The sequence below is a fragment of the Octodon degus genome, unplaced genomic scaffold, assembly GCF_000260255.1.
Source record: "Octodon degus isolate 3935 unplaced genomic scaffold, OctDeg1.0 scaffold00113, whole genome shotgun sequence".
In the NCBI taxonomy this organism is placed as follows: Eukaryota; Metazoa; Chordata; class Mammalia; order Rodentia; family Octodontidae; genus Octodon; species Octodon degus.
Window position 1 is genome coordinate 6,900,861 of NW_004524689.1, and position 12,240 is coordinate 6,913,100.

At 47.0% G+C, this 12,240-nt stretch overlaps 1 protein-coding gene, 1 non-coding gene and 1 pseudogene across 2 annotated transcripts in view; 2 read left to right on the plus strand and 1 right to left on the minus strand.

The window, feature by feature from the left end:
• The window catches only part of LOC101572976 (centromere protein S), a 14,880-nt gene extending 11,407 nt beyond the window's left edge, over nucleotides 1-3,473 (plus strand). Inside the window, exon 5 of the mRNA XM_004639650.2 lies at nucleotides 3,110-3,473. Within this exon, the coding sequence (XP_004639707.1) occupies nucleotides 3,110-3,328 (219 nt within the window). The 3' untranslated portion in view covers nucleotides 3,329-3,473. The remainder of the gene's footprint in view (nucleotides 1-3,109) is intronic.
• On the minus strand, nucleotides 2,825-2,934 carry LOC111812141. Its single transcript, XR_002817725.1, has one exon. It is a non-coding gene; the product is annotated as a U6 spliceosomal RNA (small nuclear RNA).
• Nucleotides 3,474-8,206: 4,733 nt separating the features above from the next.
• On the plus strand, nucleotides 8,207-8,333 carry LOC111812147 (annotated as a pseudogene).
• Nucleotides 8,334-12,240: the final 3,907 nt, after the last annotated feature.

The window sequence follows — 12,240 nt, forward strand, 5'->3', positions numbered from 1 at the left end:
TTTTTTTAAAAATTTTTTTATTTATTTTGTGTGTGGCCAGCTCAGCCCACCAGGGGGCAGCGCTGGCTGGCATGTGGTGCTGGGGGTTTGAACCGCGGTCCCATGCTTTGCTGAGCTTGTTCTAAGTAGCTGCTTTAGACCACTGAGCCATCTCACCAGCCCTGGTGGTACACACCTGTAACCAGGCTAGACAGCGAGTTTAAGGCCAGCCTGTACTACATAGTGAGACTCTGTCTCAAAGAACAAAACCAGAGGGCAGTATCAAATTCTCCAAATCCCAGGCCCCTTATTGACAGCCAATAATACTGTCCTGAAACGTCCCCCGCCCTGGCGGCCCGCCTGTAGCACCGAGCCCCTCTTGGCACGGTCTTCTCCCCTGGAATGCCGTCCTCTTGTCCTGCCCCTTAGGCTGTCGGGGCAGATGGCCTGGGGCCTTTATAGTATGAGTTCTGTGGACCTGCCCGGTGAGCAGAACGTTTAGTGGGTCCATTAGATAACATCTGGAGAATCTGCTGGGTGTAGTAGTGCATGCTGATGGTCCTACCTATGTGGGAGGCTGAGGCAGGAGGATCATGAGTTCAAGTCAGCCTTGGCAAGATAGTGAAACCTTGTTTGGAAGCAAAATAAAATGGTGCCAAACTCAGTGCGAGGACCTGGGCTTAATACCAGGTACTACAAATAATAACAACAACTTGCAAAATATACTAAGGACACAGGAAACTGGCTGAGCTGCCATGAATTTGTCATCTGCAAGAACACCTCAAAATTTTAATGTCACTTACGGGAACATTCGGTGTATTTTGTTGCTGTTATTTGAGATAAGGTCTCTATGTAGTTCAAGCTGGCCTTGAACTCCCGGCAGTCCTCCTGCCTCAGGCTTCTGAGTGTCCAGCATGCAGCATAAAGACCACAGGTCATTGGCCATGTTAGAATGTCCTACAACTTGGACAGCTGGTCTGACCTGCTAGGCCAGGGGCACGACTGGTTGGGTGACCTTGCCCGTAACTGGCTGAAGTCAGTAGTGCTGTCATTGTGCGCATCTGGGCTCTCACTGCTCTGAGTCTTCTCCTGCTCCTGGCAGATCAGTCACCTTTTCTTGGTGCAGGGGATCAAACCAGGGCCTCAGGCATGCAAAGCACGCGCTCCACTCAGCTCCACCCCAACCCTGCAGTGATGGGCAAAATTATACATGGGCGAAAATTCACATCTTCAGCTCCTCTGAGGCTAATTTTATATTTTGTTAAATCACTTGGTTTTGTTCTCATGGCTTCCTGCTTGTGGTAGGCATAATTACGAGGAAGTCGAACTTCCTCCAAAGCAAGCGCACATGCATTCCAAAATAAGAGCAAATTCGCTCTAAATGCAGAAAAAGACCTGAGGCTTTCATTAAGGGGGCACAGAAGGCTTTTGTGCGCGCTCATCGCTGGGCACCTGCGTCATCACTGAAGCATGAAGAAAGGGCTTCAGGTGCTCCCCCGGCATGGAGAGCAACAGCCTGCACCAGAGCCTGACAGACCTGGCCTCCAGCCTCCACTGTGCCGGCACCAGAGCCGCCCAGGATGGGTGGCCGCCAAGCCCGAGGGACAGGGCTCTGGGCCTGTGGGACCCTGCTGCTGCTGCTGCTGCTGCTGCCGCTGCCACTCTCAGGAGCCACCTCTCTCACTCTGGAAGGTGACCCCGCCAGCCAGGACAGCATGGTGAGTGTGGTCCCCTCCTGGCCATCTGCTAGCCTGCTCTCTGCCCATCTCTGTGCTTGGCATTTGGGCAGCCAGGTGTGAGCATGTGTGTATATGTGTGCAAGGTGCTGAACCATGACACTGTGGGGTTGTTTGCAACCTGGTTCTCAGCTCCTTTCCCTGCCAGCCTGTAGTTCCTTAGTGACAGGCAGTGCTCTGGTGCCTCTCTGTGCCCCAGCTGCCTTGGTGAGCGCAAAGTGATTGCTCCAGGCTGTGCCTTCAGGAGTGGCTCCTGTCCAGGGCTTCCGGGGCCTTAATTCATCTTCCCAGCCATGTTCTGTCTGGCTCCAATGAATTGACATCATTACATTTTCCATGGTGAGAATTTGTAACTTTGGGAGGTGATTTATTTTTCTTTTCCGTTTTGAAAAAGTTCCAAGAAAGAGTACATAAAGTTGACCATTAAAAATGGATTTTTCTCTGAAATTACCAGATGAGTTTCAGACAGGCCGTTTGTCACTGGAGGCTTCCTCAGGAGTAGGAAAGAGTGGAATTTAGCACTACACTGTGAACTGTGTCAGAGCAGTTCTGGGGCCCAGGAGCGTACGAGATGGGAACAAGCTGAACCCACCCAGCTCCTCGGGCTTCCTACTGCCAGCCACCTGGCAGGAGACCAGCATCCTGACCCTTGTAATTAAGGACCTCAGTAAATACAATGGGGCAGAACCAGCCAGGGGTTTTTCCTGGACTGCAATTGTCAAATGTTTCTTTTCCTTAATTAGAGCAGTTTCTTTAAGGCTTTCTCTTAACTTTCTCATCCTTTTTTTTGAGGATGGGAACACATTTTATTTTATTTTTAAAAATTTTATTTTATTGAGAAACAAATAGCAATGAAACAGTTTCAAACCAAATTGGTAGAACAGTTTCAATAATTAACACATTGCATACATTCTTCCTAGTGGTTATTTGCTGTACAAGATGCGGACATGATATCCTATTTACAAACACCATTAGGACAAATCCCTCTATTCGTTAAGAGAATGTAACTATATATCTATCCTAACCATTTGAATACACAGATACAAAATGGACATTCGTCTGTATCCTTTTTTTTGTTTAGTTCCCTTATTTGAATATTATAGGTGGTTACAAATATGGAACACTTCATGATAACAGCGCATGTCACCCTTGCGCAGGGGCCATGCCAATCTTCTCTGTATCGTTCCAATTTTAGTGTATGTGCTACCAAAGCGAGCATTCATCCTCTAAATGGAAATGTCATTCATTGCTGAGGAAACTCCTTCCTTCCTTCCATCTTTCCATCTGTCTGTCCTTCCATCCTTCCTTCCTATTAAGAGACTGCCAATCTTTTCATGCCTCCAGAGGCAGGCTACTGATTTGTCTTTCCTTTGTCGTTTGCTTTTCTTTACAAGCATTCGCAGGAGGTGGTGGGAATAAAGCAAAACAGCCTCCTGACCTTCCTTGCGAGGTGGCACTCGTGGACCTCCCACTCCAGCACTGGGGACCTCATCCGGGGGGCCGCCAGAGAGGTGGTTAAGCGACAGGATGGCGCGCCCCTTCAGCAGCCCCCTCGGCGAGACAAAACACGCTGTAAAAACTTCTTCTGGAAGACCTTCTCCTCCTGCAAATAGACTCCCCACCATCTTGCTTGGGTATGACCCCAATAAAGTGAATTCAGCATCGTCATCTTTCTTGTGTGTCACTTGCAAAGTATTTTAATTTAAATTTCCATAATACCCAGCATGTGGGAGGCTGAAGCAGGAGGATCACTGCAAGTCTGAGACAAGCCTGGGCTACAAAGTGAGCTCAAGGCCAGCCTAAACTGCATAGTGAGACCCTGTCTAAAAAGAACCATAAAATTAAAAAAAAAAAAATTAATTTCTATAATGGCCAGGTGTGAAGGCCCTGAACTGTATAGTGATGCCCTGTCTCAAAACAAAACCACCATAAATTTCAGTAATCTCCCATACCTGAGTAATTGGGAATCTAAAGAGAACACACTTTTTGGGGGGAGGGGACATATGTCAGAAATCAAACTCAGAACCTTGTGCTTGCCAGGCAGGTACTGTGCTGCTGAGCCATTTCCCTGGCCCAAAAGAACACTTTTTTTTTGTGGTGCAGGGTCTCACTACACAGCTTGAACTCCGAGTGATCCTGCTTTCTGCCTCCCTAATGCTGGGATTACAGGCATGGACCACCACGCCCAGACTCCGAGAACACTTTTCTGCTATAGGTTTGACAGCAGCTTGGGCTACAGTGAGACCCTATCTCCAAAAACAAAAAGGTTTTTAATGTGAAAAGTAACAGGCATGGGTGCAGCACAGAGGCCCTGGAGTCGTCCCCAGTAAGACACACACTGGCACAGACACACGAGTTCCCAAGAGCCTCCTCAGTGTTCTTTGACAGGAAGTACCTAACCTTGGCAAGTGGCAGTGCCTTTACCCAGCATGCACGAAGCCCTGCATTTGATTCCCAGCACCAAAAGCTTTGTAAGCATAGTTTTTACGTTGTGCTCCAAGAGCAAAATAATTACTCTTTATGTTTTAACTAAAATTAATTTTAAAACAATTGTCCTGCTATTAGGCATCATGCTGACATGCTTATAAAAGTTATATTCAAACTTGCTATTATGTTCCAGTTTTAATTAGTAACAATATTAATTTGTTCCAATTCTTCTTGCAGATCATGGCTTCAGTTTTGCTTTGATGTCTACTTTTAAAAGTATTGACTTCAAAATAGAGACCCCAGCGAAGCTGCCAGCCAGCCCTTGGCTTGCGCCCATCAAGCGTTAGTTTTGGTTTGAGACAAGGTCATGCTTTTATAGTTCATGCTGGCTTGCACTGTGTTCAGGCTGGCCTTGAACATTTGGTGACCCTCCTGCCTCAGCCTCTCCTGGGACTACCAAAGTCACCACCATGCCTGGCTTCTTCCAAGGTTTCATACTGGGACTTTGTCAGTATTTTTGTTTGGTGGTACCGGGGACTGAACTCAGGACCTTGTTGTATTTTGTGTACAGCTGTTCTCCTGCTTCCTAATTCCTTAGTTGTTTCCAGTGGATAATGGTTAGATGAAGGTTACTGGAGCACTCTGGGAGGCTGAGGCAAGAGGATCCCTAATTTAAGCCCATCCTGTGCAACTTAGTGGCTTATATCATTAAGTCCATTTCTCAAAACAAAAAAATAACACTTAAAAAGGGCTAGAGATATAGTTTAGTACAAAGGCTCTGGTTCAATCTCAAGTACTGAAAAAAAGTGGGAAGAAAAAAAAAGCTGAGCATGGTGGTGCTTGCCAATAATCCCTGCCTCCTGAGAGGCTGTGGGCTGAGGCAGGAGGGTCTTAATTTTTTTTTTTTTTTTTTCAGAACCAGGGATTGAACTCAGGCCCTTGTGCTTGCCAGGGAAGCGCTTATTCCATTGAATCATCTCCCTGGCCCCCAGGTCTCAAAATTTGAGCCCAGCCTGGGCAGTTTAAAAGTCTGTTCTTATGTTGTTTTTTGGTACCGGGAATCAAACTCACAACTTCACACTTGCCAGGCAGGCACTGTGCTACTGAGCTATATCCCCATGGGGCCAGTTTAGCAATTTAACACTTCCCTATCCCAAAATTTAAAAAGGCTGGGGATATAATTTACTATAAAGCTCCTGGCTTTGATCCCTAGTATGGATAAATAAAATTGGAATGACAGACAATTTCCTTTTCCTTTTTTTTTTTTGTTGAGGTCTCACTAAGGCACCCAGACTAGCCTCAAACTCGAGATCTTCCTGCCTCTGCCTGCCAAGAGCTGGGATTCCAATTGTAGGTGTGCACCTGGCTGGGAGAATTTCACTCCGTGTGATGTGATACAGAGCATCCTCTAAGGCACTCCATGAGCAGGATTTTGGTCTGCTGGAATGAAGTTAGGGGTAAACTGCTGGATTTCAAAAACACTTATCACATTGTAATTCTTCCTCACAGCACTGAAACCCTAGCTTGATTACAAGATTATTTTGGACTCTTGAGTCACAGACATTAAAGGAAACACCCCATTGTGGTGTTGTATCTTGAGGTCTAAGGCAGCCTACCTAAGGGATGGTGGTGATGGGTAGAGGGACAATGTAACGGGGTCTTAGGGTGGGGAAAGGCTGGTCCAACACCCTAGTCAAGATGCTAAATGCTGAATTTTATTAAAGTTTAGAAGCTGGGTGTAGTGGTGCACACCTGTTATCCCAGCGGGAGGCTGAGGCAGGAGGATCATTGTAACTTTGAGGCCAGCCTGGGCTACATAAAGAGTTCCAGCCAGCCTGGCCTCCATAGCAAGACCCTGTCTCAAAGAAGGCTTTGCAGTCACACCCGGAGCTAGGCCAAGTTTCTGAGGGTCAGACCTAATATTGGGACAACCAGCCTTGGCTGGCAGAGAACACTGAATATTAGCCTTTCTCGTGACACCAGGGGAGCAGAGTCACTGAGCTGACTGCTGACCTTTCTGTTCGTTTTCGCAGAGCTGGGCTCATCTTCCTAATTACTAGCTGGATAAAGTCTCCTGTGATGGGAGAGGCTTAATAGCATCCACATTTCCAACACAGCAGCTTTAGGACATGCTAACTGGGTCAGCGCACTGCTGGAAGATGCTGGCCTCAAAGGCCAGCCGATCTCAGGACCTTGCGCTTGCCAGGCAGGTGCTTATGCCACTGAACTACCTCTTTGGCCCCAGAAGTTTGCCTTTTTAAAGATTTTTCTACGTTCCTATAATCCCAGCACTCAGGAGGCTGAGGCAGGAGGACTGTCCTAAATTTGAGGCCAGTGTGAACTACAAAGCAGACCCTGTCACAGCTGGCCAAATAGCTCAGCGGATGGATTAAAGCGCCTGCAAGCAGGGCAGGGCAGGGGCCTACTGTGCCGGCCCCGCCGCCGGGGTGCGCTGAGACAGCAATTGAGACTGGGCATGCGCCTGTAACCCCAGCTCTTGTGAGGCTATAAACAGGTGGATCACTTCGAGACCCCGAACACCCTGTAGACCCTTCCCTAAAGAAAAAGAAAAGACCCTGCTGCAAAAAAAACCCCAATAAAATACATATTTTTTATGTGTAAAAGAAAAGGCTGCTTCTCAGTTTTGGTCAGTTTCCTCCATCCACAGTCCTTAAAATAGCTGGTTTTACATTTTAAGTAGTAAGTACCTGGGGATAACAAGGCTTTACCAATGACATCATCAGGGAACCCGCCAAGCGCCAACTACCTTAGGTCAGGGACTGTAATTTTTTGTTTTGTATTAAGTTAGGCTGTCCTTGAACTCACTGTGTGGGCCAGGACTGGCCTCCAACTCATACTTGCACACCAGCCTCAGCCTCTGCAGTTCTGGGCTTATCGACACGTACCACTCCCAGCAAGGGATTCCATTTTCAATAAATCCAAAAAGGATTTATTTTAACTGGACTTTGTATAGAAAGGAAGAGGCAAAGGCCAGCTGAACAGCTCACTGTTTCTCAGTCCTCATCCAGATAATAAAAGCACTTATGTAGAAGGCATGGTGGCACAAGACTGTCATTTGGGCACTGCGGTAGGCAAGGCAGGTGGTTTGCAAGCCCAGCCCGGTAAACTTAGAAATATCTAAAAAAAAAAAAAAAAAAAAGTTGAGTGTTCATGCCCATCATCTCAGCAACTGGGAGGCTGAAGCAGGAGGATTGCTGTGTTAGAGGCCAGCCTGGATACACACAGTGAGTTCAAGGCCAGTCGGAACTATATAGCAAGACCCCCCTGTCTCAAAAAACTTAAAAAGGGGCCAGGGAGATAGCTCAGTAGAATAAGCACTTGCCTGGCAAGTGCAAGGGCCTGAGTTCAATCCCTGGTTCTGCAAGAAAACAAAAAAACAACAATAAAACACCCCCCACCCCCCCAAAAAAAACCCAAAAAACAAACTAAACTAAAAAAACTAAAAAAGGGCTGGAGATGCAGCTTAGGACAAAGGTCCTGTGCTTTATTCCCTGCACTGCAGGGGTGGAGGTGGGGGTGCTGTCTTATTAAAATAAGCACACACTGATGGAAAGTGTGACACTTCTGGAGAAACACCAAAGGAGCCCCAGTGTGTGCGCACCACCGCTGGAACTGTACGTGTTGTCTGTCTTACTTGGGCAAACCAGGGCATAAGGCTCCTTGGTCCGAATGTGCAGTGTGACCCGTTTGGGGAGCCCCTGGCCTTCACTGCAGCTTTCTCTTGTTTGAGATAGGGTCTTACTCTTAGGCTGGCCTTGAACTCACAGCCAGCTTCCTGCTTCAGCCTCCCACATGTTGGGATTACAGACATGTGCCACCACACTCGCCCACTGCAGTTTTCTACACTGGCTGAAGGACTCACGAGCAAGCTCTGTGGGAGCTTGGGCAGTGCGTGAGTATTCCGCCATCTCTTCCAAAGTTCTAAAATTTTCAGCAGGGCTAGTGGTGCGCTTCTGATTCCAGGACTTCGGAGGCTGAGGCAGGAGGATCACAGCAAGTTTCAGGCCAACCTGCGCTACACAGCAAGACACTTGTCTCAAACAATTGATTCTCAGCCTTTTGGCTAAGATCAAGTATAGTATGTGTTCTTATCAGTTTAATATCTGAAGTGGGGTGGTGGCACACACTTGTAATCCCAGAACTCAGGAAGCTGAGGCAGCAAGATCTTTTTGAGTTTGAGATCAACCTGGGCTACAGTGGAGTGAAGTGCCTACTTAGGCAAGCTCCTGCTTAAAGCAAGTGCAAGGACCGCAGTTCAATCCCTGGCACCACTGTATGCCTGTAATCCCAGCGCTGGGGAGGCTGAGAACAGGAGGATCACTGAGTCCGAGCTGCATGGTGAGCCCCTGTAACAATCAAATACATTAAAAAAAAAAAAATGACTGAAGGAAAAAAATTAATTAGGAAATTAAGCAGCCAATCTGATGGGTAAAGGCACATTAATAATTCTTGTAATTAAAGCATTTTTAAAAAACATATATACTATTATTTCCTTTCTCTGTGGAAAATAAAAAATCTATTAGTTTTCTCCTGCTCTTACCCAGGAACGCGGGGCTGGTGAGCTGGTAAGTGGCAATTAGCGCAGTGCCTGTCAAGCCTGGTGCCTAATGGGGACCGACATCTGACTCACTGAAAGAATGGAACACCACTAATGGGGAGTTCATTAGTCCAGCTGCTTTGACATTCTTTTTTCCTACCAGGAGCAGGATGATGTCAGGCCTGCTTGTCTGCTCATGGCTATTTTTAGACATACGGTGGACCCAACTTCCAAACTCAATACATTCCCAGGGGCTGGCCGTAACTCAACTTGTCAAAGGCTCATTAGAAAAAGTAGCCCAGGATTTCTCAACTAACCCTATGCAGTCCTCCTGCGTCAGCCTCTATAGGATTACAGGCGTGTGCCACCACATCCAACCCAGGTATTTGAACCAAAGCTCCCAGTTCTTCATTGTTGTTTTTTTTTTTTTTTTTTGAACCGGGGTTTTTTTTTTTTTTTTTTTTTTTTGGTGGTACCAGGGATCGAACTCAGGACCTTGTGCTTGCCAGGCAAGCACTTACTCCACTGAGCTATCTCCCCAGCTCTCAACTAACCCTATGGACAGGAAAGGATGTCACGTTTTTTTCCAGAACTCTTGAAGGGTTAATTCCGTATCTGAGATCATTTGGAAGCATAAGCAGCTGGCATTTGGGTCAGAACTCAAGACTTTGGTTTTAAGTTAAAACTAAACTGCCATTAAGAGCCCAAGTTGTTGGGCTGGGGAGATAGCTTGGTGGTCTAAGTGCCTGCCTGGCCAGCGCAAGGACCCAGGTTCGATCCCTGGTACTGCATGCTGTGCTGGCCCGAGAACCCTGGGTGTGCTGTGCCACCAAAAGCCTATAATCCCACTGCTGGGGAGGCTAAGACATGAAGATCACTAGGCATCTGAGCATAACAAGACTCTGTATCAAATAAATAAATAAAAGATTAAAAAGAAAAAGAACCCAGCCTAACTAGAGGGTCCACTATGGCATTTGTCAGGGAGGTCAGGGAGGTGACTGGTGACAGAGTGGCCTCACTGACCTACTGCCCTGCCTAGCCAGGGAAGGAAAGCGATCCCTCTCTGCATAGGGGATGTCAGCTACACAAGCCGCTACTTTATCTTTTGCAAGTGCTCTGCTACCAAGCTACACTCCAGCCGCTGTCCTTTGTGAGAGGGTCTCCCTTTGTATCCCAAGCTGACCTTGAACTCAGGATCCCTGTTTTGAGACAGGGTCTTGATGTGTAGTTCAGGCTGGTCTTGAATTCACTCTGTAGCCTTTGTGACGTGTGGAGGTCACAGACAAGATGAGCCCAGCTGAGTCTGTTTCTGAGGCTTCCACGTGGTGCATGCTGGGACTCAGCAGGTTAAAAGTTGCACAAAAAGCCCCAAGGGCGTTGCTTTCCAGGGCTCAACACCTTCCTGCCTCAGCCTCCTGAGCAGCTGAACTTACTACAAGCATGAAAGCAGGGCCCCATGACTTCTGGTGGTCCTGCTAGGCCTTCACATAGATGCAAACCTGTTCAAAATTACCTTAGCCTGGAGCCAAATCCCGCTTCATACAGAAAAACACAACAAGTTAGTATTATTATTTTTTTTTTGAGGAACCAGGGATTGAACTCAGGCCCTTGTGCTTGCCAAGGAAGCGTTTATTCCACTGAGCCATCTCCCTACACCCATGTTTTATTTTTTAAATTAGCATTTTTTTTTGGCAGAACTGGGGATTAAACTTAGGCCCTTACACATTTTTTTTGAGACAAAGCCTTGCTACGTAGTTCCAGGTGGCCTTGAGTTCAGTTTGTAGCCCAGGCCGACTCTGAACTTGTGATCCTCCTGTCTCAGCGTCTCGCGTGCTGGGACTACAGGGAAGCACCGCCATGCCCAGCTTTTTCAGTTTTAATGTGCCTTGGAGTGTGCAGCTCCACTGTAACTCAATGATAGATGTACTGTTTTGTTCAGAACCTCACTGTGCTGGGCAGTCCGTTCCAGCGGCAGTGCTGCAGCGGTATCTGACGAAGCCATGACACATCCTACCAGCACCTGCAAAGTTCCACGTCACTCACTGCTGTCTGCACAGCATCTGATGTCCTCAGGGCACCCGGGTCCCCAGCAGGGACTCACGTGCAATGCCACTTTCTTGGAGATGATTCTCATCTCCCATCTTTTGAAGCGCTGTGCTCGGTACACTGAATCAATGCTTTTCAAACAGAAGCGCTGGCTTTTATTAAGGCTAAAGGAGGCAGGCGCTACAAAATACGCTACAGAAGGTAAATGCAGGAGCCGATGCAATCCAACGGGCGTAAGGCGTCGGTAACAGGATGCCAAGTGGCTCTGTGCCCTCCTGGAAGGTCACAGAGGGAAACAGTTCTTCCTGTCGTTCTCTTTGCCTTCTACACCCCATCCTCCACCCCAGGACCATTCCATTTCTTGGTTTAAGAACTGGCCAGTGTGCACTCAGGGAATAGCTCAGTGGTAAAGCATCTGCTTAGCATGTGTGGGGCCAGAGTTTCGTCCCCAGCACCAAAAATAAATGTGAGCTGGGTGTGTGGTGCACACTTGTAATCCCAGCACGGAGGAGGCTGAGGCAGAAGGACTGCCTGGAGTTAATGGCTAACCTGAATTACATAGTGAGACCCTGTCTCAAAAAACAGAGATGTATAGAACTGGTCAGTGATCTCTCCATAAAAAGTCAAATAAATCAGCCATAACAATCACCCTTTTCCTCACAAGGATGGTGTACGGCAGATTGCAAAACCTGCAGAACAAGTCTGCACAGGAACAGGAGGTGTCTAAACCGGAAGTTCTCAGCACTGCACCCCGTGAGATTTGCAGATGTATCAGAGAAATCGCTGTAATGACCTCCTCTCCCCCCTGCTGATAAGACATATTAGAAAACGAAAGTTTCACAGTGGTAACAGATATAATTTCCCAATACTGACTGAGATATTAGAAATGGTGAATCAGACTCTCTGTAAGTCCCTGTGGTCTACAAACTTAATAATGTGCCTCTAAGCAAACAAAAATACTCATTAAGTAGAGGAACAAGTCTGCAGCTAGCATCAGCTCTCATCAGTCACCTCTTTGTGTGTGTGTGTCTTTTTGAGACAAGGTTTTGCTATGCAGCCCAAGCTGGCCTTCAACTTACTCTGCAGCCCAGGCTGGTTGAACTTGCAGTGATCCTCCTGCCTCAGCCTCCTGAGTGCTGGGATTACAGATGTGTGTCACCATGTCTGGCCTCCAGCAGTCACCTTGGTTATATAATTGTATCTCAAATTCTATAGTTCTGGCTATAGAACAAGAGTATGAAAAAAAAAAGAGTATGAATATACCAAATATAATAGTTTCTTTTCATTGTCCTTAACCGCTACTTTCATGTATACTATTTACTTTTCTGGGGAGTGTGTGCTGAGGATTGAACCCCAGGGCCTCATGCATGCTCTGCACCTATCACCAAGTGACCCTGTCAAGCCTAATAAGAGCTTATGTTTTGTATACTGTGGGTCGAAAAATGGCTTTGCATTGAGCTCTTTTCCCAGCCCTCTTTAAAAACAAAATTTTAA